Source organism: Rhinolophus hipposideros, assembly GCF_964194185.1.
Source record: "Rhinolophus hipposideros genome assembly, chromosome: 20".
Lineage (NCBI taxonomy): Eukaryota > Metazoa > Chordata > Mammalia > Chiroptera > Rhinolophidae > Rhinolophus > Rhinolophus hipposideros.
Genome location: NC_138066.1, coordinates 47,998,443 through 48,023,306, shown reverse-complemented (window position 1 = coordinate 48,023,306; position 24,864 = coordinate 47,998,443). Strand labels below are relative to the sequence as shown.

General features: G+C 58.0%; 2 protein-coding genes across 4 annotated transcripts in view; both read right to left on the bottom strand.

The window, feature by feature from the left end:
* Positions 1-51: 51 nt before the first annotated feature.
* KIF19 (kinesin family member 19) lies at positions 52-23,923 on the bottom strand. Its single transcript, XM_081030264.1, has 20 exons — positions 23,771-23,923; positions 22,198-22,278; positions 12,763-12,873; positions 11,997-12,084; positions 11,544-11,680; positions 10,448-10,573; positions 9,896-10,090; positions 8,298-8,444; positions 6,969-7,091; positions 5,670-5,835; positions 4,863-5,037; positions 4,536-4,734; positions 3,692-3,962; positions 3,481-3,602; positions 2,904-3,037; positions 2,554-2,659; positions 2,265-2,361; positions 1,333-1,730; positions 974-1,133; positions 52-736 (listed from the first exon to the last, which is right to left on the bottom strand). The coding sequence occupies exons 1-20, from the start codon at positions 23,807-23,809 to the stop codon at positions 603-605; spliced, it is 3,009 nt and encodes a 1,002-aa protein (XP_080886390.1). The 5' UTR covers positions 23,810-23,923; the 3' UTR covers positions 52-602.
* Positions 12,775-24,864, bottom strand: part of DNAI2 (dynein axonemal intermediate chain 2) — a 40,234-nt gene continuing 28,144 nt past the window's right edge. Inside the window, exon 14 of one of the 3 annotated variants that reach the window (XM_081030275.1) lies at positions 12,775-12,873. The gene's annotated coding sequence lies outside the window, so the exon portion shown is untranslated. Of the gene's footprint in view, positions 12,874-22,197; positions 22,279-24,864 lie in introns of those variants that run through there. The other 2 variants (XM_081030271.1, XM_081030270.1) reach the window with 2 other exon arrangements.

Here is a 24,864-nt window from a genome sequence, read left to right as displayed (position 1 = left end):
GGAGGAGGGAGGGGCCAGGGAGTAGAGTTGAATCTCAAATCAGTCACGGCTACCACATTCCAGACAACGTTTAGTGTCTAACACAGCTGTCAAGACCAACATGGCATTTTACCGTTAAAAAGGAGGGGGAAAAAATCCACTGCCAAGTAACAAAACCAGATTCCGCCCCCCCCCCCCTCGCACCCCGCAGTATGTGAAGTGCTGTTGGCCCCTTCCCCACCATCCAGGATCCTTCGCCCCAGGTGTGGGCCGAGGAGCCCTGTCCCACTACCAACTCCGCCCCCACCCTCATTTCTGAGGCCAAGTCTGGCCACAGGTCTGTGCAGGGTTTTGGCAACAGGGTTCTGTCCAGGGCTGGGAGGCCAGGGAGCCCTGTCATCTTGGCTATGCCTCCTGAGCTCACCTTCCTTCCCCAGTGTCACTGCACGCATGGAAGGGGTGGACAGGCACCCTCACAATTCCTGGGCCTCGGGAACCCCAGCCTTCTGAGATCCTGAGCTCTTGCTCCCAGGTCACCCCCATCTGCCCAGCCTCCATCTCCCATTTCCTGCTATACCCCATTCAGTCTTAGGGGCAGGAGGGAGGGTTCCGGGTAAGGCCCCTCAATTATGCCGGAAGCGTCCATCTTTGCCGTGGGTGCTTGCGCTGCCATGGGGCAGGCGGGGCCCTTGTGTAGCCCGTCGGGAAACACCAGCTGGGTTGGAGGGAACAGCAAGAGGGGAGGAGTCCCTAGGGCCTGCAACGGGGGAAGGGCCAGGAACAGGGATTAGGATGTCTCCCTCTCCTCTCTGATCACCCAGTGGCCTTGAACTCCCTCAGAGCACAACCCCAACATGCTAGTCCCATGAATATTCTGCAAGAACCCTGTTTCTAGCAAGGGGCAGCCATAGATCTAGGCAGGCAGCTCAACATACGTCCTCTCTGGGCTGATCAAGGGCTCCCCTTCCCCATTCCCTCCCTTGCTGGTACTGACCGATGCTCTGTCTTGGAGGGAGTTTGACTTTGGCCAAAGGCAGCATGACTTTTCCCAGATGCCGGGTACCGGGGGCTGGGTGCGCACACACTGCCATCCTGTGGTCTGAGATGTTCTCCGAGGGACGAGGGCCCAGGATGTGTGTCTTGGGGCAGGTGAGCTGTGTTGGTTGGAGAACAAGTGAGGTGAGGAGGGGCTGTGTGAGGATCCACCATAGGGATCTGCTCCAGCTGCTATGTCAGCCTGGAGACACAGGCATGGGGAGTGGTGCAGGGCTGGTACGATGCCCTGGAGCCTCTGCAGGAATCCAGTCCTCCATCCCCCACCTGCAAGGAAGGGGCCCGGATCCCTGGCCTCACCCCTTGCCCTGTGACCTCAAAGGACCGGGACCTCCGCTTCCTTCTCTTTGCCTCCAGGGACTCCTCCCGTTTTTTGCCCAGGCTTTTCTTCTGGTCTCGCAGCCAAGGCCTAGGGTCGTCGCCACGATGCTCAACCCCCTGGGACGGGGCCTCGCCTGTGCTGCTGGACAGGTTGTCCTCGCTGGCAGCGTGCTGCAGCGTGGGGCTGGGTGGCCGCTTGCAGGCCAGCGGGCCGGGGGGCCGCGAATCCTCTGCCTCACTCAGCGAGCGCAGGGATAGGCTGCTGCGCTCCGTGGAAGGTGCCAGCAGGTGGCGCCTCTCAGTGCCCAGGGCCCTCGAGCGCCTCCGGGCAGCCTTCACGGAGATGCACTTGGTACCTGTCAGGATCACCTTCTTTTCTGGAGCAAGACAGAGGGGACACCCGGCCTGGGATCAAGGCCACATAGTCCTCTCCCTCCTGCACCTCCAACACCCTTCCTCTGCCTAGGCAGAAATGAACAGGAAGCAGAATGCCTGGTTTCAACCCCTGCACGCCCCACTTGCTTGTCATTTAAGAACTCACTTTAATCTGTAAGCTGGGGGTGGTAAAACTAACCCCGTAGGGTTATTGTGAGATTAACTGAGATAACAGGCTTAGTCGATGGCCGGGGGGTATGGGTTCGAGCTATATTTGCCATTACAATTATTACTGCGTGGGAAGGGGTGCTAGGATCCTACGTGTCATGTGTTACCCAATCTGATTTCTGATTGTGCACCCACGTCTGTGTGTCTTTGGGCAGGTGGTTAATCCTGTCCGGACATTGGTGACTCCCTGTCATAGAATGGGTAGCAGGGGTGTGTTCAGCAGTGCAGAGGCCTGGAAAGGGCTATAAGCTGGGCGATCTGAGCAGTTTAGATGATGCCAGGCTCAGGATGACAGGCAGGGGGCACACCTTTGTAGGATAAAGGGATCTCCGACAGGGTCTCGCTGCTGTCGGGGGAAGAGTTGATTCGGCTACTCAGGCTGACCAGGCCGTCCTGAGTGGGAGCCTGCAGGGAAAGTGGTTGGGAAGAGAAAGGCATTGAACACGGCAGGGACCCCAGGACCCACTCACAGAGACAGCAGGGCCTCACGGGTGGTGCCCGTTTTGGAAAGGCCCCATCCCAACAGCTGGGTGTGCACCCCTGTGCTCCCACCCTCAGCAGTGGAGCCCACGGGCCCAGCAGGTGCTTAGGGCTCACCTCCTGGGTCACCAGGCCGCCGATCTGGATGGGAGGGGGCATGGTCACAGAGGAGCTCTTCACCTGCCAGGCCCGGGGACTGGCCTTGAACACACGGTTGGTTTCACTGAGATTGGCAGAGGAGGATGGGTATTTGTTGACCAGGCTGGTCTCACAGAGGTCCCACCCCCAGCCCAGGGAAGAGCTGTTTTCGTGAAGAGCGAGAGAACTCAGGAGTCCTAGCTCTAGACCTATGCCGCATCCCCCCTTTTGCTCCTGCTCCATCTTCCCCAGGAGGCCGTAATCTGGGTTGGCATCCCTGGGACACGCCACAGCCTGTGGGACGGGCGGGAAGTGGGTTCTGGTCTCACCTCTCCGTGCTGAGGGGAGGGAGGACACAGTTCTGCAGGCGCTGGGCTTCAGAGCTCAGCATATTCACACTCTCCGGGTCAGACTCGGGGGTCAGCGTGGCTCCTGCTGGGGTGATTCTGGGCAAGGAGCCGTCCTGGAGGGGACAGGGATGGACCATCAGAAGACTTGGTCCTGGCCCAGATATCGGCACAGGTTGGCAAAGGCACAAGGGGAGACCAGGGCCATGACGTGGGCTGGGGGCCCCAGAGGGCAGTGGGTTTGTGTTCTGGGTCCCAAAGAATAAGTTGAGGCTGGTAAGCATCAGGAGTCCCCACCTGAGGCTTCGTCTCCTGGGAAGGCACCCAGGGCCATTTGTGACATCTTGGATAGCCAGCCCTGCCCTTCAGACCCTGGGTGGGGACAAGTGCCAGAGAAGAATGCCCCAGGATGGGGACCTTACTCAGGCTTGGCCAGGCTTTGGATGGGGTAAGAAGGAAAGGGAGTCAGCTCCCTGCGGTACCAGCTGGCCTGGTCCCATGGCCATGCCAGCTCCCTGCAGGCATTGGCAAGGGCATCAGCACATGCCCAGGCACGAACCTGCAGGGCCCTAGAGGCCACCCGGTCCATGATGGTGGCCCGCTCCAGGCTGCCCTCCTCCAGCTCCCGCAGGTACATTTCGTAGAGCTCCTCCAGGTGTTGGGGGACGGCCAGGTTGTAGTCTGCTGGGGGAGGGGCAGGGGTCACGCGTGCCCTGGGACCCTCTGCGGGTCAGTGGGGCCCGGGGGTGGCTCCGAGGCGCGGGGCCTACCATCGATGATCTGCCGCTGGCCCTGGATAATCTCTTCGCAGAGACCGCGGTGCTGCTCCAGGCGGCGCACGGCCTCGCGCCGGTGGCGGAGCGCTCCGTCGCGGAGCAGCGCGTGCGACTGCATCTCCGTGTTCTCTACCTCGAGCTCGTGCACGCGGCACAGCAGGCTAAGCACCTCGCGCTGCTCTTCGGAGCCAATGCGCCGCGGCAGCGTCTCCTCCAGGCGCCGACCACGCGTGCGCAGCTCACGGCAGCGCTGCTCCAGCGCCAGCTGGGGACAGCGCGAGGTCAGCGCCAGGCAGCGGGCAAGGGGTCGTCCGGCTTGTCCACGTCTCTGCAGCCCCCGGACTCCGAGCTGCCCGCTGAAGCTCCACTCGGAGGCCGCTCTTGAAGCTCTATCTTGGGCCTTGCGACCGGGGCTGTTCCTGTGTGACCTCTCTGTGCCCACCGTCTGGACGCCCTGCCCACAACCCACCCATCAACCCCAGCCCATCTCATGTCCTCACGGCTCACGTACCCTGAAGCGCCCTGGTTTGGTTACGCTCCAGAACAGAAGGCAAAGATCCGTTGTTTGGAAAACCCTGATTACAATATTGACTACCATTGGTTGAGTCCTTGGTATGTGAAAGGCATTTATTTAATCTTCCCAACAACTCCACTAGGCTGCACCATGACTCCTCCCATTTTGAGGAACCTGAGGTGCAAAGAGGTTACTAAGGAACTCAGCAAGGTCACACAGAGTTTGTGGCCTGAACTACCAGGTCTCACTCCTCTCGTCCTGCCCTCGGCCCCTTCTGGCTCTAGCCTCTCAAACCCCCTCTCCCTGTCCCCAAATCATGGGTACCTTCTGCTTGCGCAGTTTCTTCTGCTCGCCCACCAGGGCAGCAATCCTCTCCCGCGCTGAGGCCACCTCTGGCGGCTCAAGGATGTCTGGCTGGTCATCACCCGTGTCCGAGTCCTTCTCGCTGTCGTCCTTGGTGTAGGATTCTTTCCGCTGCTCCTCCCTCCATTTGAGTGCCCTGCGAGACTTCTCGTGCTCCCAGCTGCCACAGCCCCGCCCCCCGGGGGAGATACAGGATTTAGGCCATGGGGCACAGGGCACAATGAGTAGCTACAGCTTCCAGCCCCTCCATCCCCAGCCCAGGTCCTGGGGCAGGCAGGGGCTGCTTACCCAGCGACGGTGAGCAGGTGGCGGGAGGTGTCTACCTGGACCTCCATGGCATGGCTCTCCAGCTCCAGCAGGCGTCGTCGCACGTCCATCTGCTCCTGGAAAGCGCTGATGAGCTGCTCCCGCAGCTGTCCCATGTCGGCCTGCTCATCCTGCCCGCTGTGCTGTTGGACCTCGGCTGCCCATCAGATGAGGTGTGGGGGAGCTCAGTGAAGAAGGAAGCTTCAGGCCAGGAAAGTCTAGTCCCACCTGGGGCCCTCCCCTCCCTTTCTTCCCAAACTACTTCCTGTCCCATCACCTCCACTAGAAAGACCTCCTAGATTACTACCTCCTCCCACACCCCACTTCCACATTGAGCCCTCAGGCTGTGGCCTCAAGCTCCTGCGTATGAACTGGGCTTCTGCTAGCCCTTACAGCACCCCTATGTCAACTACAAAAAGGCGTCCCTTAGACACTTCACTGCCATCTGTTGGAAAACCATCATTGCAAGCATACATTGCAAATATAGTCTCTTGTGGACTGTATCCCTTCTGGTTTTAGCTGGAGGTAGCCTCACAGTCCTACATTGCAACCCTGAGGGTCACGTCCTACGCAGCTAAAAGCTCAGGTGTCTCTCACTCCTGTGACCCCACCTAATCTTCAGAAATCACATGGAAGCCTTGATAGAAGGCTCAGAGCAGTAGAGTGACTAGCCCAAGGCTATCCGGGCAGAGTCTGGATTTGAACCCAGCACTGCCTGACCCCAGAGCAATTTGAGACAGCTTGGAAAGGCTGTAGGAGACGGGCTCCCACTAGCATAGACCCACATACCTTGGATGTGGCGAATGTCACCCCGCTCCAGCCGTCCCCTGGCCTGGCCTCGCCCACCCTGCTTGTCAATCTTGCACTTGAGTCTCTGGATCTCGCCCCGCAAGTCGGCGATGATGCTGGTGTACTGGGCAATGTGGTAGGAGACACTGAGCAGGTTCTGCTTCACCTATAGGGAGCACGGGATGGGGGCAGAGCAGGGACAGTCACCCCAGGTGCCAGGGCCTGGCTGCGGGGTCTTCCTTTCTCTTTCTCTCCCCCACCCTCCTGTCGTTCTGGGTGAAAGTAATGGCCCCCTTGCTTGCAACCCCACAACCTGTCACACTACCTGACTGACAGAGCCATGCTCCTAAAATGCTTTTCCTGCTGCTTGGGGGATGCCCTAATTCCTTCACCTGGTGTTGAAGGCCCATCACTGTCTCTCTGGATTTTCTCTGGATTTACTGCTCCATCAGGAACATTTTGCTCTAGCCAAGGAATCATCCTGCTCTCCCCATCCCCACCCCACAGACACCACCTCCTTCCTGCCTGTGGAACCTCTACCCCCAGTGCTCCCTCTCTTCTGGAGTGTCACTCCATCCTTCAGAGTCCCGCTTCTAGTCTCCAAAGAGCTCCATGGGATCCCAGCACCCCCTGAGTGCTGGCATCACTTACCTGCTCTTAATAATATTCTGAACTATCAATGAACTGTTTTAAGGACATGTCTCCTCCCCCATTAAGTTCCTTGAGGGTTGGAATAGAACATAAAAGCACCTGGAAGAGTGGCTGGAAAATTGTAGTGTCGGGAGAATATTCCTATCTTATATTTATCCATTCCTGCCCCTCTACACACACAGGTTGGAACAGAGTTCCTAATAGGCAGCGGGGATAATCTCAGCGCCATCACTGCCCACCTGGGAAGTCACATAACTTCCCTCAGCTCCATTTTCCTAACCTGTAAAGTGGGGATAGTGATAACTCCTGCATCATTTGAGGATCATATGAGATGATATGTTAGAGGGCTCAGCGTTGATGAGGATGATGAGGAGATACTTTGAGAATATCAACGTCTGGGCCAGGGGAGCACAGACCTTAAACAAGAAGAAGGGGACCCTCGGGAGCTGTGGGCTTCCTGGCAGGCGAGCAAGTGTTCAAGGTGCAGGGAGGGGACCTGGGGGTGACATTCGACTGGGGAATGAAGCTAGTGCAATGGTGGCTGGTTCCAGAGAGAGTGGGTCAGGAGTGGCAGGGTCTGAAATCGGTTCCGGGCTCGAATCTCGGCCCAGGAAGGTGTGCCCTGGGGGACAGAGCAGGGGCCCTCACCCTGGTCTTGATGTTCTTGGCCCGGCCGGCGTAGGTCAGGGTGTTCCGGGACTCCTCGAAGGCACTGCTCGCTGGGCTGATGTGAGCAATCATCACGGTGCGGCTGTTCCCCCCGAGGGAATCCTGGGTGGGAGGAGGGTGGCTGTGGTCCGCTGGGGACGCCCCACCCCCAGCTGGCACCTGTCGTGGGTGCCTTCTTTCTCGCTCTGTCTCTCACTCTCTCACACATACACACACACACTCACAGGTGCTGAGCCCAAGTTTCTTCTCCTCCTCTCCCATACCCACTTCCAGTTTCATCTCCAAATTCTAATTTGAAAATTTCGATATCCCAATCAGGACCTTCTGGCTTTCCCTTTCCTTCCTTTCATACAGGAGAACAAGGGAAGGCAGCAGCCATGGTTGCCTGGGAATCAGAGGGGGCTCTTCCCTCCTCCATCCCATCACCTCTGGTCCCCACGTACCCCTTTTCTGACTGCTGATGACACTGCTGTTTTGGCTGGAGTGAGGGCTGGGGACTTCTGTATGAAGGTTGAATATGGCCTGTGGCCACCCCCTCCTTTGCCCTGGGCTTGACCGTGTCCTGGAGAGCGATGCAGCTGAGTAACCTCAGGCAAGCGCCTCACCTGTCTAACCTCGAGCTTCCACGCTTTCTAAAATTGGCAGTAATTATGCAGCTGTCCCCACCTCCCAGCTTGTGGATGCCGTATGATGGCGGTGGGCGTTAAGCAAACTGCAGCTATGACATTAGACCTGACAGACCTGTTTGGCTCCTGCCTCCAGCACTCCCACTAGTGAGACCCCTTGGGAAAGCTACTTAGCCTCTTTGTGCCTCGGTTTCTCCACCTGCAAAGGGAAATACTAATCCCCCTAATTCAAAGGGTAGTTGACAGCATGAAAGGAGCCAGTGGGTGAAGCACTGAACACAGAGCCCAGCCAGGAGTGGGCCCCCAAACAGCAGATTTGTGTGTGAGCCACAAGCCTATCTATCCACCTAAGCCCCAAATCCAGACGGCTCTTAGTTCTCTCAGACCCACAGCCCCGGTGCAGCTCCTTTCCCTCCCTGTTGCCCACCCTTTGGTCACCAGGTAAAGGGTCACCAGGTAAAATACAGGACACCCAGTTACATTTGAATTTCAGATAAACAACGAGTGATTTCTTTTTTTAGTATAAGTATGTCCCAAATAGTGTATGTGACATACTTATTCTAAAACAAATTTTGTTGTTTATCTGAAATTCAAATGTGGCTGGGCGTCCTGTGTTTTTATTTGCTAAGTCTGGCACCCCCCCCCTTGGTGCCCAGTGCCTAGGCCCAGCTGCAGCTGGTACCTTCAGGAGCCGGGTGAGCTTGCTGTCGCGGTAGTTGATGTATTTGTTGCCGCTCTTGTCACTCAGTGCATTGATACAGTTGCCCAGGGCCAGCAGGGAGCGGTTGATGTGGGCCCCCTCTTTCATGCGCTGCCCACGGTTCTGTGTCTGGGGGCAAGCAGGGGGCATAATTGTGGCCTTAGGCGGCCGAGGACAGATGTCACCACCAACACCCTGGGGATCCTGGGTTATAAACCCCTCCCTCTCCTTCAGGGCTCTGAAATGTAGAGATGACTGCGGGTCTTGCCCCAACCTCCTTCCAAGCATTTGAGAAGGTAAGAGAACAAGGAGGCCTCTGATGGAAAAGTGACAGACTGGAGGCTTCCGAGGAGGGCTGAGACAGCCTACTTCTTTGTGTCCCCGAGGCTGGCACCCCTCGCACCTTAGTGCATGGGGGAGAATGAGATGGAGGGAGGTGGCGGCTTTCCAGGCAGCGAGCGGGCCCGCAGGCACCTGGCTCTAGAGGGCGTCCCAGGCTTCGGGGGGCGGGGGGGGGGGGGCAAGAGGGAAAGGTGTGGATGTGCTTGTAGGGAGTGTGACAGCACGTGTGTGAGACAGGGTGTGTATCTGTGAGTGTGTATGGATGTGTGTGAGCGTGTGTGTTGGAGAGCAGATTCCTCTCCCCTAGACCTGCAGGGCAGTGTCAGGCCGGAGAGGCTGTGCCCACAGCTGCCCACGGGAGGCGTATCCGCCCAGCCTTCCCCAGCTGGGACTCGTTCCAATGGCGGCAGAGCAGGCTCTCTCCCGCTGGCTGCTCCCCAGTGCCCCTCCAGGAAGCCCTGGGGCCTTGCTGGAAGAGAGGGGTATGTATCCCGAACCTCACCCTGTTCAAACCCAACCCCACACGTTCAGACACAAAACCCTGTTAATCCTCCCGGGCTGATGTCCTGTCCCTTACATTTGCTTGAGTGCTAAGTGACATCACCCAGCCTCGTGGGTCAGGTGAACATGAAGCTCCATTTGCCCACACGAGGGGGTCCTGGGCCTACACTTGCTGGGTGCTGCTGTAGGCCCAGGGCTGAAAAGCCAGACAAGCAGGGCTTAGTGGTAGGGGACAAACGCTGTGAGAAATGGGTGACAAACCTTTTTCTCTACTTGATGTGGTTGGCAGGGCCCTCTCCCAGGCTCCGCCCAGGGCCCCCCAGTCAGGGGATATTTGTTCCCCCCACACCAGCTCCTAATCTGGGTCCATTCATTTTCTTGCCCCATCTGAGCCTCCTCCAGGGCAGTCAGTCTCCTTCCCTGGAGAAACCCCCATCCTCCCATGCCCCTTTCCACAAAAAGCCCCTGGGTGCTTCCTCAGGACAGCCCAACCCACACTCCCATCCTGCTCCTCGGTAACACCCCCCAGTCCCTTACTCTGGGGACCCCCTGATCTCCACCCTTCCTGGGGTGGCTTTTCACCCCTCCCCTATCGCCTAGGGAGCTGGGAGGCCAGCATCCTTGCCGTCCCCCACCCAAAACTGTTCTCCCCAGTCCCTTGGGAGCCGCCCTCACCTTGCAGGCCAACATTCCCCACTGACATCCTCTCCCCCAGCCTGCAGGGGCTCGGGCCTTACCTGGGACGCCCGCTCAGATCCCGCCAGGTCAATCATGAACAGACGGCCGAGCCGCACCTCCTGCAGGACGTTCTTGACGCGGCTGCGCTGACGCACTGCCACCTGGAGCACGGCGTGGGAGCGCGAGGATGTCTGGTTGGCTGCCGTGGGCTCCTGGGTCCTCTGCCGGTTCCCCTTCATCAGCAGCTGCATTATCTGGGTGGAAGGATGGGAGGGAGGGAGGGGAGCCACTCTTGGTGAAGCTCCCACAGGTTGGGCAGGGGCCCAGGAAGGGATGGGTCAGCCCTTATGTGTGAAGCCTGGGGAAGGTCGTGTAGCGTCTGTGTGTAAACGGGGAGGCCGGTTGCTGGGTCAGTCCCCCAGGGTCAGCACGGGCCGGGGGCATGGACGCAGGTGTGACAGTCCCCTGCTTGTGGTCGTACAGGATTCTCTGTGTCTGTCCCGGCTCCAGCTGAGTAGCAGCTGCTTCCTGGCTCCAGTTCCCTAACCCCTCCCGTGCCCTCGGGGGTCAGTGTCCTTTTCCACTGCCCCGACTGGCTGCATAAGACTTGCCTCTTTGGCATTGATGGTGGAGACCTCCGTGATCCCTGCCACCTGGATCACCCCTTTGGAGTCCTCCCTCAGCTCCAGGTATCCCAGGGCGGGATTCAGCAGATCCCGGATCATCTCATTGTAGATCTGATGGGACAGGTGGGTGACCGGTGTCAACGGAAGACTAAGGGCAGGAGGTCCAGGCAAGGGTCAGGTTCCCCATTCCTCCCGAGTGAGAAGGGGACAGGAGCCCACAGGCCCCTTCCTGTGTGTGGGGTGGAGGTGAGGACTTCAGCACCCACAGGGGAACATCAGCTGCCAGAGCCAAGGATTCGAGGCAGCAAAGCCAGGTGCGACTCCCTTTGCGGCCAGGCTGGGCACTGGGCAGAGGACAGGGACCTGACTGATGGCCAGCCCTGCTTGTTGCTAGGTAACCCTTATGCCACTTCTCCCCGCTGCCCACACCAAGTGCAGCTTGCTGGTAGGGTCAAAAGCATGCTGCAGAAGCAGCTTCTGGCAGCCATGCCTCCCTGCCCTTCCTGAGCTGTCACCCAGGAGACTATCAGCTCCTGAAGGGAGCCAAAGGAGCAAGGAACCACATGGAGCCCAGCCCACTGGCTCTCCCGCCTCTTCTGGGCTCTACGTGCTCCACCCCCGCTGACTCATTGCTGCCTGGTGGTAGCACTCCCACAGGCGAGCACCGGGGTCTGTGCGTAGGTAGCAGAGGCCAGCAGGTTCAAACCTGTCCATGTATGTACAGTTCTCACCTGCCCCCATGTACAGGGAGCGCCTGGAGGTAGCCTGGCAGGGCAGACAGGGTCGGCTTTAAGGAATGGATCTGTCAGCTGAGCCTGTGCTCAGTGACAAGGCTATTTTGGAGTGTGGGACAACGAGCAGGGCTTGGCTTTAAAGCCATGGGGTCCTGAGTTTGAATCCCTGATTCCTCTTTTATGATGTAATGTTGACCTAGTTGCCTAACTTCTCTGAGCCTTAGATTTTTGTCAAGTGAAGTCAACAGTGTGTGTGGGAGAGCAACAGCAATAAGCACCCCAGGAAGCTGCCCAGTGACCTGGCCCCAGGGCTGCTTGTCCAAGCTGGTGTGGGGGGCAGGGCTCACCTCCAGGTAGGACATGGAAACGTCATATTCCATGTCATTGCTGGTCTCCTCAATGGCGCGGAAGAGGTCATTGAGGGTCCGAACGTAGATGCCAGGCTCATGGTCTGTGCCCAGCATGGTGTAGGTTTTCCCGCAGCCTGGGGCAGCAGAGGTGGGTGGGTGAGCAGAGTGAGCCGGAAGCATGACCTCAGTGGGCAGGGGCTCCTGGCACCCTGGTCTATCCTCAAGGCTGACCCCCCAGATGGAAGAGAGGTGGGAAGCAGTGAGGATGGCGTTGTTGGCTGGGGATGGGCCCTCTGGGGCCTGAGGGCCCTGGGGGGCGGGGTGGGTCAGCCATATCCTTGATTCCTGCACCCGCTGGGGCCAGACTAGTTGTCTGATGGAGAATGAGGGGGCTTGTCCCTCAGGGGGGCAGTGGGCATCCAGTCCTCGCCCATGGTCTGAGCTCCTCACCTGTGGGGCCATAGGCAAAGACGGTGGCATTGTAGCCTGAAATGACACCTTTGATGAGGCCCTTGGTGGTGGCCTGATACACCATCTCCTGTACGGAAGAGGAGACCCATTAGGGGCCTGGAACATTGGCAGGGCAGAGCACACACGCCCACTGGCATGTGCTGGCCCCAAACAGGAGGGTTTCTGTCCCGGGAGCCCTTGGCTTAGAGAAGTGGGGGTGGGGAGTGGGGGATGGATGTCTCTGCTTTCACCCCATGGGGGGATGCCAGCCTGAAAGAGAGCTCAGGACACCTGAGACAACCCCCCCCACAGCTGGCTCCTGGCCCCCAGCCCTGAGGACGCATTACATCTGCTCCTGGGATCATCCTGCAGATGGGCAAGACGGGGGTCCCTGGGAGGGTGTCAGCTTCCCCGAGGCGCTCCTCCCCACACCAGATGGGCTTCAAGCACCTTCCCCCATAAGGGCCAACTTCAGGGTGTGCCATGTGGGTACCCATGTAGGGTGGGCTGTGCACATCGACCTGGGTGTGTCCATGTGGGAAGCTGTGTATGCACCATGCAGGCACGTGCACACTTGTGTGCGTGGGGACACAGCAGGGTGCGTGGGGACACAGCAGGGTGCGTGGGGACACAGCAGGGTGAAAGCCAGAGAGCGAGTCGGAGAGGGAAGGCTAAGGGTGAGTGGCAGGTCCCCGGAGGGCTCCCTTCTCAGTGGGGTGAAGGTTGTCTCCAGGCCCAGGTGTCCCTGACCCAGGCCCTCTGTCACCTGAGTAGCAGTGAAGTCAAAGGCCACGTCAAACAGGTAGGACTTCTCCCTTGATCGATGAGCCCGCAGGATGTCGTCAGGGTCCTCCATTGGGTCCATGAGAACCACCATCTGCAAAGGTCCCCGAGGCAGCCGGCAGTCACCCAGGATCTCCAGGCCCACATTGACCTCTCCCCTCCTCACTCGGGGCGTGGGCAAGGGGTGGGGGAGCCAGAAGCCAGGGGTCCACGGCCAGGTCTTGCTGGAGGTCCTGGAGCCAGGCAGCCCTCGGCCCGAGCCCCGGCCCAGCACTGCCCTCATCAGCTCTCAGGGGGCCGGTCTGGGTGCTTGGGCTCGGATGCCTACAGGGGACGTCCCCCTTCAACCTGACAATGCCCCAAAGGAGCTGAGAGTGCCGTGGTGCCCCAGGCCCCGGGAGGCACCATCCTGTGGATTCGCATCCACTTCTAACTGCAACACCATGCCCCATGCGCCTCCCCAAAGGAGGAGCGACTGTAACAATGGTTCACATCTGTTAAGCATTTAATTTGTGTCAGGACCTATTTTGAGCACATATAACGTATGGACTCCTTTAATCCCCACATAGACCAGGCAGTGAGGCTCATTGTTATTTCCACTTTGCAGGTGAGGAAATGGGGGCCCAAAGCAGTGACCTATCTAAGCTCACACGCTAGCAAGTGGGGGAACAGGACTCCAAATCAGAATCTGGGTTCAAAGGCTGCAGACCCTTTACTATCTCACTACAGCCATGAGGCCCCTGGGACCCTGCCTGGCCTGCCCTGCCTCACCTCTCCACACACCCCTCCACCAGTGGGTAAGCCCAGGGGTTGGGCAAAGAGCCACTGGTGGCTGAGTGACAGGGGAGGAAACAGGAGGCTCAGGCCCGGGAGGACCACAGCCCTGGGACTGCCACCAGACTCTCCTCAGCACCCTACATGCGCCTGTCACCACCTGGACTCCTGCGGCAGGTACACACTTGGGCTCAATGCATCAAAATTGGCCTAAGCTCCTCAGCAGCCGAGCATGGCCCTCTTTTGGGATTCTCCATGGAGGGAGGGGAGTGGGAGAGGGGAGGCAGCTCCCCAGAAAACCCAACCCTGGCAGCCTTTCCCAGAAGTCTCATCCAGTCAGATGGGAATCCCGGTAAGCCAGTTGGAGGGGACAGCGCCAGACAGGCTGGGCTGGGGCTTTGTGCAGGGAAGCACTGACTTTGGGCCCCCACCCGCCACTCCCACCCACACACACACACAGCTTGCCAAAGGCTAGGTGGTCAGTGTACTGAGCACAGGTCATCTGGGCCTATGCTGTTACCTGGGGTGCCCACCTGTCCCCAGCCACCTCCTCCGGGCTTCAGTCCCGCTGCCCTGTAAGCCTCTTCCAGGATTCAGTTCCTGTCTCAGGCCCGAAAGGCAGCAACACGAGCCCTGATCAAGTTTCAGACCCAACTGAAGATAAACCCGCTGACAAGTCCCCGGCGTGGGTCCCAGAGGGATGTAATGGGAACCTGACCAGCCATACCTGTTCTCACCTCTCGGGTGCCAGTGTGGACACAGGCAGGGCCTGAGAGGTACCCTCTGGGGGCCTTTGGTGCAGGAGAAGGGGAACAGCATGCACTGATTCCCCTCACCCCCTGATCACCTTCAAACGACCTTCCGGCACTGCCAAGTTCATGGCCGCCTGGGCATTTTGTTCCTTTGATATCCAGGCTCCTGAATCAGTGCATTGTCAGCACAACTGCCATGATCCCCTCTAAAAGAGGGCTTTGTCTGGGTTTCCATCTGTCTGGGCCCCAGCCTGCACCCCACCATCCAGAGCATCTCCCCCTTCCCTGGCCACTCTGGCATACAATGGAGCCCTTGTGCCCTCGGCCAGGTGAACTGGAGACGAGCCATGGAGGGCTGGGCAGGGGTGCTCTGGGCTGCCAGAGAAAGCAGCACAGGGAGTCAGGCCAGGTGAGCACGTTTGCTGGGTACCGTTTATGGACCAGGCATTAAGCGACGCCCCGGGGAAAGAGTGACCTTGGTTTCCTGCCTCTGACACTCACCGGTGAACAGAGAACAGATCATTTTCGTAACAAGTGCTGGGCTACAGGAGGCGATCGGAACATAGAGGAGAGGCACCTGATCTAACTTTCCCACTAGAGCAAGGCTTCCTGGAAGAGGTGGCACCAGCACTGAGTCTTTGAACAGGAGTTGGCCGAGAGATGTGAGGTGAGGAGAGCCTTCTAGAGAAAAGCATGAGCAAGACCATGCAGGGAAAGGCAGGCTGTGGGCAGAGGGTCTCAGCTCCGAACCACTGGGGATTCTTGTGAGAAATGCAGAGGAGGGAAGAGAGCCGAGGAAGTTCCCTTCCTGTCCTCACAGCCAGGAATCTCCAGAGCATAGACCCAAGCTGGCCACAGAGGTGAGACGTCTGGGCCCCTCTGTGAGACATGCTGGCCCCCGCTCTGGGAGGCTCCTGTACATCCTCCAAGACTCCCCCTAAATGTCACCCTGGCTGGCACTCAAATATGCCCAAGGAATGTTTGCTGAATAAAGCTGCCTTTGGGGGAGCTCTGAGTGTGCCAGGCGCAGTGCTAAACGCTTTGCATACATGTTCTCATTTTCTCTGATAACTTAGAGTAACACTCGCATTATCTCTGGATGTTAAGGAGGAATTGGATTGGTAATGTAGCCAGAGCTGCTCTGACTCACAGCTGTTGGGTTCTGGAGCCCAGACTCCTAACCACCAGGCCGCCCGCCCCTGCCTCTTGAGTGAACGTGTGGCCCTACATGGCCTGGCCAGGCAAACGCCCATCTCTTATGGGCTGAAATGTGTCCTCTCCCAAATCCAACTGTTTGAAATCCTAACCTTCAGGACCTCAGAACGTGATCTATTTTGGAAACAGTGTCGTTCCGGAAGTAAATAGTTCAGGTAGGATATGGTCCTACAGGAGTATGACTGGTGTCCTTACAAAGAGGGGAAACTTGGACACAGGCACTCATCGAGGGAAGACTATATGAAGACACACAGGGAGAAGATGGTGGCATCTGCAAGCCAAAGAGAGGGGCCTGGAACAGGTTCTCCCTCACAGCCTCAGAAGGAACCGACCCTTTAGACTTCCGGCCTCCAGAACCATGGCAGAATAAACTTCTGTTGCTGACATTACCCAGTCTATGGTACACAATTACAGTAGCCTCGAGAGCTGGTGCAGCACCCAGGCAGGCTCACCTGTTGCAGGGAGATGGACATGGGTTGCCACTACCCCAGGTGGGCCCTCAGCCGGCCCATCCCCCAGCCCTAAGGTGGTGGGCTCAGCACTGGCCTTCTCTTTCACAACGCTCATGCCCATGGCATGCTGGGCACCTGCCTCTGGGAGGTTTCAGTGGGGATGTTGCTCACACAGGTCACATAGGGGCCTCCCAGAGCAGGTGAGGGGGTGGCCGGCAGGGCCACGAACTGAGAGAGGGACAGCTTCACCGGGGAGGGGTCACTCTGCCCTGCAGTCCCAGGCTTCCTAACTCAGCAGAGGCTCCACGGTAACCTCTCCCCACCCCCACGACCTCCTCTCCCAGACCTGCTCTTAATTCAGTGTTTCCACAGTTCCAGACTTTGAGCCCAGAAACCCGAGATCCACTAAGCCAGCGGGAGGGTGTCTAATCTGTAGGGAGCAGGCTGGTGGCCAGCATCTCCTAGGTGAGAAGTATCATGAAGAAAGCATGTCAGGAGTCCTTCCAGCCGCACCCGACTAGGCTGCCGGTGCCCTGGGCAACTCTGCAGTTTGAACCGGCTTCTTTTTGGCCTTGAGATGGCTAGACCTAGGCCAGGCTTTCTCAGTCTTGGCGCTGCTGACACTTTGGGCTGGGTCATTGTTGTCAGGAGATGTCCTGTGTGCTGCAGAATGTTTAGCCCCTTTTACCCACCAGATGCCAGCAGCACCACCTCCTCCCGCTCGGGACGTTGCCCAATGTCCCGAGGAGCAAAATCGCCCCCTGGCTGAGAACCTCTCACCTAGACTATGCCTTCTGAAACCTCCAAGACTGGCAGCAAAGATTCCCCGAGGGAACAGGTGCCGCCAATGGGGTTCCGGCCCAAGCTGTGTGGCCTAGAGGAAGCTGCATCACCTCTCTGAGCCAGGTTGGAAGTCAGGGAGGACCAACAGGGCCATAGTCTTGAGAGAAGAAATCACACCAACACCCCTAGCTTACTCAGGGAAACCCAGCCAAGAATCAGAACCTGGGAGACCAGTCCAGGGAGCCAGGCCCAAAGTCCCTTTGTCCTCAGGGTGAAAACAGACAAGGCAAAGCAAAAGCCTGATTCCAGGTAGATCTCACCCCTGGAAGGCTCTTCATTGTTTTGTTTTTTCTTTAAGAAGGAGAACTTGTTGCTGGTCTTATTTCTAGTTGTAAATGTGCCATCCTGTGAGTGCTCAAGAAAGGAGACTTTGATCCAGGAGGGGCATCCGTGGGCCCTGTCAGCCTTCAGGCTAAATAGAAAAGACCAGGGGCAACTTGGTCAGGACCCCCTCTCGTTCCGAGAGCTGTACCTGTTTACTCTTTACTTTTACTAAACGATCCTCAAAAAGAAAAGAAAAAGAAGACCGACCAGAAAGGAGCCCACTGAGCTTGTAAAGCCACCAGGCCCTGCTGGTTGCTTAGGACGGAGCCATACTTGACTGAGGTCCTGGCCAAGTCCCCTCCTGCCTACAGGACTCCCAGGGCCCCGAGGCCCAGAATGAGGGGAGGTGTGACCTACAAGCTAGTCTAGGGCTGTGTCTTTCACGGGTCTGCAGATGCCTTCATCAGAGTCCCCCAAGGCACTTGTGAAAGGCAGATTCCCAGGCACTGCCCAGCTTCACTGAATCTCTGGGGAAGTGGGCCCACAAAGCGGCCTGTTTGACCGGCGCTCTTGCCTCTAAGCCACCCAGAGACTAAGTGTAAGAATCCTGGCATCTTCGCAGCATTATTCACAATAGCCCCAAGGTGGGAAACCCAAACGCCCATCAACTGATGAATGGATAAACAAATGTGGATAAACAAAAAAAGGAATGAAGCATGGACACGTGCTATAACCACGAATGAACCCTGAAAACATTGGGCAGTGAAAGAAGCTCGACAAAAAGACCACACATTGTATGATTCCATTTATATGAAATGTCAAAAATAGGTGAATCTATAGAGATGGAAAGCAGATTAGGGTTGTCTGGGGCTGGGGGGATCGGTGGCGTGGTAACTAAGGGATGTAAGGTAAAGAACCTTCCCGTCCTCTACCAGTCACTCTCCACCAGGCTCAGCATTTGGGGCAATGCGGCCAAGAAGCATCCAGGGGGTGGGTGTGGAGGGAGCCCCTCCCCCAGGCAGGCACAAGGGCTCAAGGCGGCTGCCCCCACAGCACCCACCGGCTCCACACTCGGCGTCTGTCACCTTATACTTTATTGATGTTTCACAATAGCTTTCCATTTGTGTGGCCACAGCTCCGCCATGCAGGAGCTCCTACAATCCTCTCAGCAGCTGGGTGGAGTGGGTTAATTCCTGTCCTCTGATGAGGAAATGGAGACCTAACCAGGAGCTGGAGGGCCCTTGCATGGCTCCTCAGACAGGACCCCAGAGGCACAGCGGGTGACAGTTGGGCTTTGAGCAGATAAAGGCTAATTATGGAATTATACATATTGTCAGGTGACTTAAATCCTGTCAATAAATAGTCTAGAAAGCTGGGAGGAGGGTCAGCAGGCTGCGGGCTTTGTGTGTGGGAGGGGAGAGGAGGAGGAGGAAGGCAGCTGTTTGTTCTGGAGATTCTGCTTCCAGCCAGGACCCCCGGGGCCCCACCAGCCTCTCAGGCTGCCTGCCCCCCAGAATGGCATCCCTGAGAGGTCTGGTGTCAGGGCTTGTCCCAGCCCAGACGCTACTAGGAGACTGAGCTCCTACCACACTCTTCCAGGAACACAGACGTGTGGAGGTGACCGTCTGGGGACCCCAGCCTGAGAGCTCTGACACAGGCAGTAGGGAGGCAGCAGGAGGACTTACCTCTGGGGCCTAAAACCATCACGTATTTCAGCCCTTGAGATAGACTGACATCTATTAAACCCCTACGGTGTACCAGGCACTGGGTAAGCATGTGCGTACATTAGCTCACACAGACCTTTAAAGAAGGCCACATGATTCCTGTCCTGAATTAAACTGGGGTCCCAGGACCACAGGCTGGCCAAGGCACCTGAACCGTCCCTTCTACAAATCCAAACCCTAACTCCAGCTTCCCCGGAATCCAGCCACACTGGCCTCTTGTCCCCAGAGGACACTTTGCCTGTGGCAGTGTCCACCTCTGCACAGACTGTTGCTACAATCTCCAGCGTCCCCAGAAGAATAATGCCTAGCTCTCAGGAAAGCTGTCCCTAGGACCCATTGCCGTGGCCCAAGCTAGTGGGTGACGGAGTCCTTGGTCCACATCTCCCCATTCAGGACCCCCAACTGGTGGGCTTTGGTAGCACCTGCCTCCATGCTGACCACCAAGGATCTGGGCCCCCAGTAGTGACCTCTGGGCTGCTCTGCTCAGTGGCTCCCCACCGTTAGGCCTGCGATATCCCCAGCAGGGGCAAAGGAACACACATCACAGGGGGGAGATCGGAGGCAACAGGCAGAGCCCGAAGCCCAGGCCAGAAGAAGCTGGGCTGGGGAGCCTCCTGTGGGGCTGAGCCACACAGGCCAGATGGCCACAACCAAGGCAGCAAAGGAAAACAGGTGGGTAATTCCACATCCCAACCAGATGTCTCTTTAGAGGTGACAGGGTACTGTGTCCGCTGAGCAGGCCCAGCTGCACCTGTGCTGGAAAGCCTCCACGGCCATGCTGTCCTGGGGACGCTCCCAAACTCATCCCAGCAGCCCACAGGGCTCCGGACCGCAGGAGGAAAGGAACAAGGAGCTACAACAAGCCAGTTGGCCCATCAGTGAGGCTGACCAAGCCTGTATACCCAGCTTTCCTCAGGACCAGGGCCACAGACAAGCTGTGGGGGTCACTGGAGAAGGATGGAGGTCCAGGGTGGGGACTGCTCAGAGAGGGAAGCAAGGAAAGTCAGTCGTCCATTTTGCTTCTCGGACCCCTGCTCGTCAAAGCCTTACTGGTCAGAGGGACAGAGAAAGTGGGGGACGGCTGGTTTTCCAGAGGTTCCCAGCCTGCCATTGGCTGTGGCTCCTCCCTAGCTGCAGGCCAGGCCAGTGTATCTTTGAATCCAGTGGGGACAGAAGGAGCTCGGGGTCTATGCTGACCGCCTTGAGCCCACGCCACTCAGACAACCCTCCTTGCACCCTAAGCTGACAAAGGAGCAGCCCTGTTGGGACTGTCCAGCCAGGTCCGTCCTGGAGGCGCAGCTCAGCCCAATCGGGCCAGACCCTCCCTCTCCACTGGCAGGGACAGAAAGGAACCAGTGTTCACCACGTGTGGGCACATAATGGGCTGTCCCCAGACTGGAGCATTTCCAGCAGCATCAGTTCATATCTATCAGCCCCCATTCCAGCTGGGAGCCAAGAGCAGCCGAGAGAGAGAGAGCCATCATTGTCCCAACCCTGAGGACCTGAGATCCTTGGGGACAAATTGGACAAACAGGGAGTGGCCTTGCCTGGAACATTTCTCCTCCTGTGTTCTCTGGCTCTTTATGGCTGGCCCCTCTCATCAGCCAATCCAGCAACCTGGGGACTTTCAGTCACTAATAGACAACAATAACTCACGTCTATTAGACTCCTACTATATGCCATGCACTGGGGAAGCACTGTACCTACATTAGCCCACAGAGACCTTCTGGAGGGGACATCACAGTCACCGTCCCCACTTACAGAGGAGGCAACTGAGGGTCCTAGAAGCAGCCTGCCCAAGTCCACACTGCCAACAAATGGCAGAGCACACAGAGCTCCGTGCCTCCCTTCTGCTCCTGCTGACCGAGCCAGGTTAGACGGGATCCTCTCCGTCATGCCCTACTTTCCCCAAAGTGTTTGAGAAAGGCTACTCTTTCCAAGAAGGAACAGAGGCAGAGCAATCAGGAGGCTGGTACCCCCTGTCTCTGCCATGCCCACAGCTCCACCATCTGAGCTAAAGGAGAGGCTGGAGTGGGCACCTGCCCCTCAGGGAGCCCAGAGGCAGACAGGCAGGCACACTACGCTGTCCACCTCTGATTTGCTTCCCGTGGACCTTGGGCTTCCTGAATCCAGCCTGCCAGGCCCAGGAGTAGCAGGTGCCCACCTGTGCCTTTCTCTTCATGGCACGGTGCCATGCCCACTTCACCAGCACATCCTGCTGCCTTGATGAGCAGTGGCACTCAGGAGAAGCGAGTGGCGGCAGCCACTGAGCGGAGGGAAGTGGTCACTCTCGGACTCACCATAGGCCATGCCACCGTGAGGCTCCTACCCGGACACCAAACCTGCCCCTGCTGCCCCCACCACTGCGGCCATCCCCACCCCAGCACCTGAGCCCTCAGCTGCTTCCTACGGAAGAATCCTGGCTGTAGTCTACAGCCTGTGTGGTCTGGTGCTTCCCCACGCATGCAGCCTCCTGCCACACTTCTCACCCTGTCTCTCTCCTGCTGGAGCCACGTTACCTGAGTGCTTCACAATCCGTCTCACCACTGGGCCTTTGCACATGCAAGTCCCTCTGGTTCAAATTTCTCCCGTCACACACACTCCTGATGACCTCTTCTTCAGCCCTCCTGTTTCAGCTCCAGCACCATTTCTTTAGGGAGCCCTCCCTGACCTGCGGGCTAGGTCAAGTCCCTCTCACATAACCGCATAGCACTGTGCTTTTCTTTGTAAGCCTCGCTGGCTGCAAACTTACATCTGTTTGTGCTTCAGTTCTTTGATTAATGTCTTGTCCTCCCACACTGGACTCTAAGGTAACGAAGGGAGGTCAGGGTCTTTTCTGTTCACCATAGTTTCCCGGCTCCTAGCAGTGTCCCCAGTATGTTGTGGGTACTTGATTTATTGCCTCCTGTGTAAACAGAGGTGGGACTTGCCCTGCCCACCTCATCATGGTGACATGAGGATTAAGAGAGCAAACAGACATCCTATGACTTTGCAAAACATGAACCCTCTGGATATGGGCTTTAACTCTGGACCATATAAATACGTGCTCTGTAGGTAGTAGACATATTAAGGTGGGAAAGTCATGTCATGAGCACATGGAAGGTATGTGAAACTTTTAGGGCTGGACTGAAGGGATTAGGAACCACTCAGACCAGGGAAGCTTTCAGCTCTTTGGATCAATCTAGGAAGGCTTCCTGGAAGAAGAACCCTGGTTTCCTTGACGATGTTGCCAGTTCAAGGTCAGCCAAGAGTCTGGTGGGTAGAGGAAGAATGGTGCTGCAAGCCACAGGGACCCTTCCTGTCCATATCAGGTGAGCAGGTACCTGCCCCCATCAGGTGTGAACAGACCTCTGCCCTGCCCTGCCTTGCTGCTCCCAGACACAGCACCGCGTACCTGCTCGTCTACTTTATGGGCGATGAGGGTGGCTCCTTCCTCCAGTTCTGCCACGTTGATGGGCCGAACCCGGAGCGCCACCTGGGAGGGAAGGCCAGACACCTGAGATTAGACAAAGACCCATGGGTTCTCCTGCGTCCAGCCATCCCAGGCCTCCTTTGTCTTAAGGAAAACTCAGTGGTTTACAGCCACTGGCTGTGTCCGGGGTAGCAAGTCCACAGATTGTGGGCTATGTCTGAGTTTATGAGTTTCCCCAGGAGCCTGTGGCTCAGGGAGAGGCCCAGGGGCGAGCGCTGCCTGCGCCTGTGGGCTGCGTCAGTCACACATCCAAATTAAGCACTGGCAGCTCCTGTGGGCTTTGAACTTGGACCCTTTGGGACTGTAGCAACCTGTCTGCATCTGTGAAAGACGCACTGCAACCAATGGTACACGCGCTGAGAGGGGGAAGAGGGGGTTGGGGGCCTGGGGAACTTCCCCTCCTTATCCTAACAATCGGGGACCACATTCCTACTGGGGGTCAGTGTCATCGGGGCCCCTCCTTTCTCTATTCTCCAGCCAGTGAGAGTTGGCGGGTTTTCACTATGTGCTTGGGCCTCCCCCAAAAGAACGGGGTGTGTGGGCCCTTCCACTAAGTAGAGAACTCCACTCTCAGAGGGGTTTCCACTGCCTGTCGGATCTCCTGTGCCAGCCTCCTCAGCCAAACTCCACGGAGGGAGGGGGGGAGGCGAGGACCCTCTGTCCCTGTCCTGGTGTGGGGGCGCACAGCATCAAGCCATTTTCAAAGAGACACATTCCAAACAGCCAGAGAAGTTGTTCCTGAGCCTGGGGCTTGCTTGGGGGCTGGGGGCTGGGGACAGCATTATCCTCCAGTTACATCACCACCCACCTGCTGGTGACAAAGGCCCACTCCCATATCTCAGACGTTGGGGGGGTGGTCTTGGGGTCACTTGAGCCTTCTCCCTCATCACTCTGACCCAACATCACTGATAATCAGGAATCTGTCTTCAGTCTCTACCTGTCCCCACCCTGCCCCACATTCGCACCTCTTCATCTGCACCAGACCCTCGGGCTCTGGGGGCCCCCCTTATCAGTTCCAGCACTCCTTCGAAATATTTGGCCCTGACTTGGGGCAGCATCTGTACTGCAACCCATACCAGCCACTCCCCAACACATGTCAGCTCCTCTGGCACCCGTGATCCCCAGTCCTTTTAAACTCGACCCCATCGGGCTGGTTCACCAGGAAACTCCCAGGTAGGTCAAGCCCACCCTGCCCTTGGCATTTCTGGATGAGAGATCAGTATTGCCCCAGGAGACCCATCTGCACAGGGTTTGGGGGAGGGAGGGGTCCCCTGGTGGGAATGTGTAAAGGGGGGACGGGGTTGAAGCTGGGCTAATTTTTCAGGCCTCAGTAGGATGGCCATGAGGCCTTCCTTCTTGACATCCAGGACTTAGGGAAAGTTGCGCTGGCTAGTCCCATGCCCGATCTTGAATGTCCTTTTGTGGGGGAGGGGACCAGGAGGCCTACTGGGAGTCTGGACTGCGGATGGAATCGAGGAGGTTGATGGGGTCTCACCATGAGTTGTTGGTCTTTGGAGTCCCCACTGTCCTTCATGCTGGCGGGGATGGAGGGGCTCAGGCCGCGACAGTGGGCATGGCCGAGCCAAACCCCCGCCGCCTCTGGGTCCCCCGTAGCCTCGCCTAAGCTGCGGCTGCCTGACAACCCGAAACCAACGACGCGCCCGCGGCAAAGCGCTCTGACCGGGAGGCGGGGCAAGGGGAGGGCCCCGACGGCACCTCCTGCCTCCTGCTCTCCCGCCCCTCCCGTGCTGCGGCCGAGAATGGGCTGCCTCCGCCAGGGAGGCGCCCGAGCCTGCGCCGCTTTCCCGGCGAATGCCCGCCTGTGCGTCCCTCGGCCCGCGGCGCGGCCCTGCGTCCGCCCGGCGCCGCCGCGTCCGTTCGGTAGCTGTGGGTGCCTCCCCGCGTCCCACGGCGCGCGGCCCAGACCCCTTTCTCACTGCCCTCCAGGGGGCGCCCTGCGGCCACGCCGCTCACTGGACAGCGGCCCTCCCGGCCCTTCTGGCCTCGGCACCTGCTGCCTGCCTGCCTGCCCCTTGCTCTCGCAGCATCTCCAGGGCGGCGGCTGGCTGCCGGGTGTTTCCATGGGCGCTGCGTGCAGCGTGGCTGTGCCTCGTGTCTCTGGCGTGTCTAGTCCCTGTCTCCAATGACAGGGGGGGTAAAGAGGTGTCGCTTTGCCCAGGCCACCTACCGGAGTGGTGCAGGGGAGCACTTACATTACTTGCGCTGTGTCACAGAAGAGCCCACCTCAGCGTACCCCACTGGCAAACAGCCCTATCGGGAAACCCAGAATCTAGGTCAAGATGGTTCAGACATGTCTGAGTGCCCTTCTGGCTCCCTGCCTGCTGGAAGAGCCACAATATTGTGCAAGAAAGTGTAGGCCAAACACCGCCGACTCTGTGGTTGGTGAGAATAACAGCAATTACACACTCCGGGAGCACAGAGGAAAGATTCCTGGTCTCAGGAGGCCCCTGGAAAGCAGGAATCTAGTCCCAGCTCTGCACCCAACTTGCAAACCACCAGGAGCCCGTGTTTCCTGCCCGCACTGGGCCTTGGTTTCCTGGGTGATGGTGGAGCTCCTCCCACTTCTGA

Coding starts and splice junctions, on each gene's coding strand:
- KIF19 (XM_081030264.1), bottom strand. CDS start 23,809: ATGAAGGACAGTGGGGACTCCAAAGACCAACAACTCATG. Junction 5,836..6,968: donor CCAAGAACATCAAGACCAGG/GTGAGGGCCCCT, acceptor TGCTCCCTATAG/GTGAAGCAGAACCTGCTCAG. Junction 1,134..1,332: donor TTGAGGTCACAGGGCAAGGG/GTGAGGCCAGGG, acceptor CAACCAACACAG/CTCACCTGCCCCAAGACACA.